The sequence below is a fragment of the Apis dorsata genome, unplaced genomic scaffold (genome assembly GCF_000469605.1).
Source record: "Apis dorsata unplaced genomic scaffold, Apis dorsata 1.3 scaffold_198, whole genome shotgun sequence".
Classification (NCBI taxonomy): Eukaryota; Metazoa; Arthropoda; class Insecta; order Hymenoptera; family Apidae; genus Apis; species Apis dorsata.
The window spans coordinates 350,429-352,699 of NW_006263482.1; the positions used below are offsets into that span (position 1 = coordinate 350,429).

At 37.2% G+C, this 2,271-nt stretch overlaps 1 protein-coding gene across 1 annotated transcript in view; it reads left to right on the forward strand.

Moving 5' to 3' along the window:
• LOC102677892 (protein sickie-like) overlaps positions 1 to 2,271 on the forward strand; it is a 47,959-nt gene that overhangs the window by 6,543 nt on the left and 39,145 nt on the right. Inside the window, exons 5-7 of the mRNA XM_031510021.1 lie at positions 59 to 251; positions 602 to 628; positions 1,910 to 2,154. Of these exons, the coding sequence (XP_031365881.1) occupies positions 59 to 251; positions 602 to 628; positions 1,910 to 2,154 (465 nt within the window). The remainder of the gene's footprint in view (positions 1 to 58; positions 252 to 601; positions 629 to 1,909; positions 2,155 to 2,271) is intronic.

Genomic DNA, 2,271 nt, shown 5'->3' on the forward strand with positions numbered 1-2,271 from the left:
GTTCTCAAGGTGAATTTTTTGTTAAAACTTTTTAAAAAGTGTTCGTTGAAATGTGAAGCGAAATCGAGTAATTTAATTTATGTTGTGTTACTATTTTCTTTCGATATAGGAATGGGATTGTGCGAAGCGGACAGCGTAGAGTCTTTGGGCTCGCATCGGGCAAGTTTGACTCACGCTCGTTTGTTGATACATCAAAGAGACTCGACGGGATCCCCAGCCCCACCACGGCTCAACAGAAGCAATTCCATTAGGTAATAACGTAATCGAATGTGGTTGATATAACATTCATCTCATCACTTTTCACACAGATCTTTTTTAATAATAATAATAATAATAATAATAATAATAATAATAATAATAATAATGTCAAATTTTTAGAAATCATTTGCATATATTATCCATATGTATTAGATGCATGATTTTAGAGGATGCAAAATTTTTCACCGCATCTCTTGAAAACGATCAGTTTTTCAGCTTTTTTTTCCCCCTCTCCCCATTCTTTTTTTTTTCTCTCTCTTCTTTTTAATAATATTAACCACAACCACGACCAGGTGTCGCCCGTTTACGGTGAAATAACGCAGATCATTTGATACCGTTTTAGCCATCTGCGGGACAGGACATTCCCAAGGTAGTGCGAAAATCTAGAATACACGAATTCGTCGAGCCTGTTTTCCATGCATAAGTATTGAAAGAACGAAACCTTCTGGGGATTATTACAACCCCACACGTACACACGAGTGACGATTTATATTATGCGCACTGACAAAACAAACAAACAAACACACACACATACGTACACACACACAGAACACACACGTACGTGTCCATGTACATTTACGTTTACACGAGTTCTTTATATATTTGTACCGTTAAATTCGATAGATTTATGATTATAATTTATTTGGTTAAATCAATTTCGTTTTATTTATATGTGTAATTAAGTGTTTTGTGACCGTTCTACGCTTCTTGCTCAAATGCATGTTAAAGCTTATTTAATTAAATCTTGCGCTCGTAACGTAACAACGAAAGGAAACGATTCGATTCTTTTTTTGTTCTTCTCGTAAAAGCGATAGTCTTTTCGATTCGTTTTCCTTCCGTCGTATCGTTCCACGATCGAACGAATGTATACGCGATCGAAAGAAGAATGCGAAACGAAAAGAAAGAATTTATCTTTCGATCGGAAGCATGCTAGCCTTATAAATTAACTACGTTATACGTTCGGTCGGTCACACGCGTTCGCAATCAAACGTCCAAAGTAAACTGACGACGAACTTGGATGCGAAGAACTCTCGAATCGATCGAAATATTTCGAGTTCGATTAAACTCGACTTGTGGTTATGATGAAATGCGATGATTTCTTCGCATCTAAAAGAATTCCCTTTCGCGAGGACCACACACGCGTACATCCGTGCACGCAATTGTATTCGAGAATATTTATCTTTTTCCATCCATACCGACCGAGTCGATTTCTGAATACAATTCAAGCGTAATAACACGAATATATATATATATGTTATTCTATCATTTAAAAAGATATATTCGGACGTAATGTACGCGCGACAAACGATGTTTTTTTTTTCTTTTTTTATTTTTTTCATATATATATATATAAAACGAGAACAAGATCACGTACAAGAAAATTTACGAAAAGAACGTTTTATATTTTTTAAACATTCGGATATCTTGACGCGCGCTTTTTAACTCTTCGAAGATACAAACAGTTCGTCGTTCGGATATCGAAATGATATCGTTTGATCGAATATATCGATCAATTTACTTGAATCGAATCGAATCGAATTTATAGAACTTTTTGCCCATCTTCGAAGACATTTATCACGTATAATATCACATAAGCAAGTTAGTCAGCGTTCTAGCAGCGATTCAGATGGTTAAACCTCTGTTTTCGCAGATCCACGAAAAGTGAAAAAATGTATCCGTCAATGTTAGTTAGAGGAAGTGGTGCCTCATCCTCCGTTGGCGAGGAGGTCGGAGTCGGGATAGGGATGAGCGTAGGCGTTGAACCGTATTACAGCGTTCCCGTAGGATCTACCGGGTGTACCGGCCAGCACTGGTCTCAACCGACCTCTCCAACGCCCACGCACACTTCTCGCCAACCGCCCAATCTTTACCAACACGTGCACAAGGATGATGATAGTAAGTTTCCGTTTTAAATAGATAATCTTTTTTTTTTCTTTCTTTCTTTTTAAACATTCGTTCATTCGTTCATTCGTTCATTCGTTCATTCGTTCATTCGTTCATTCGTTCATTCGT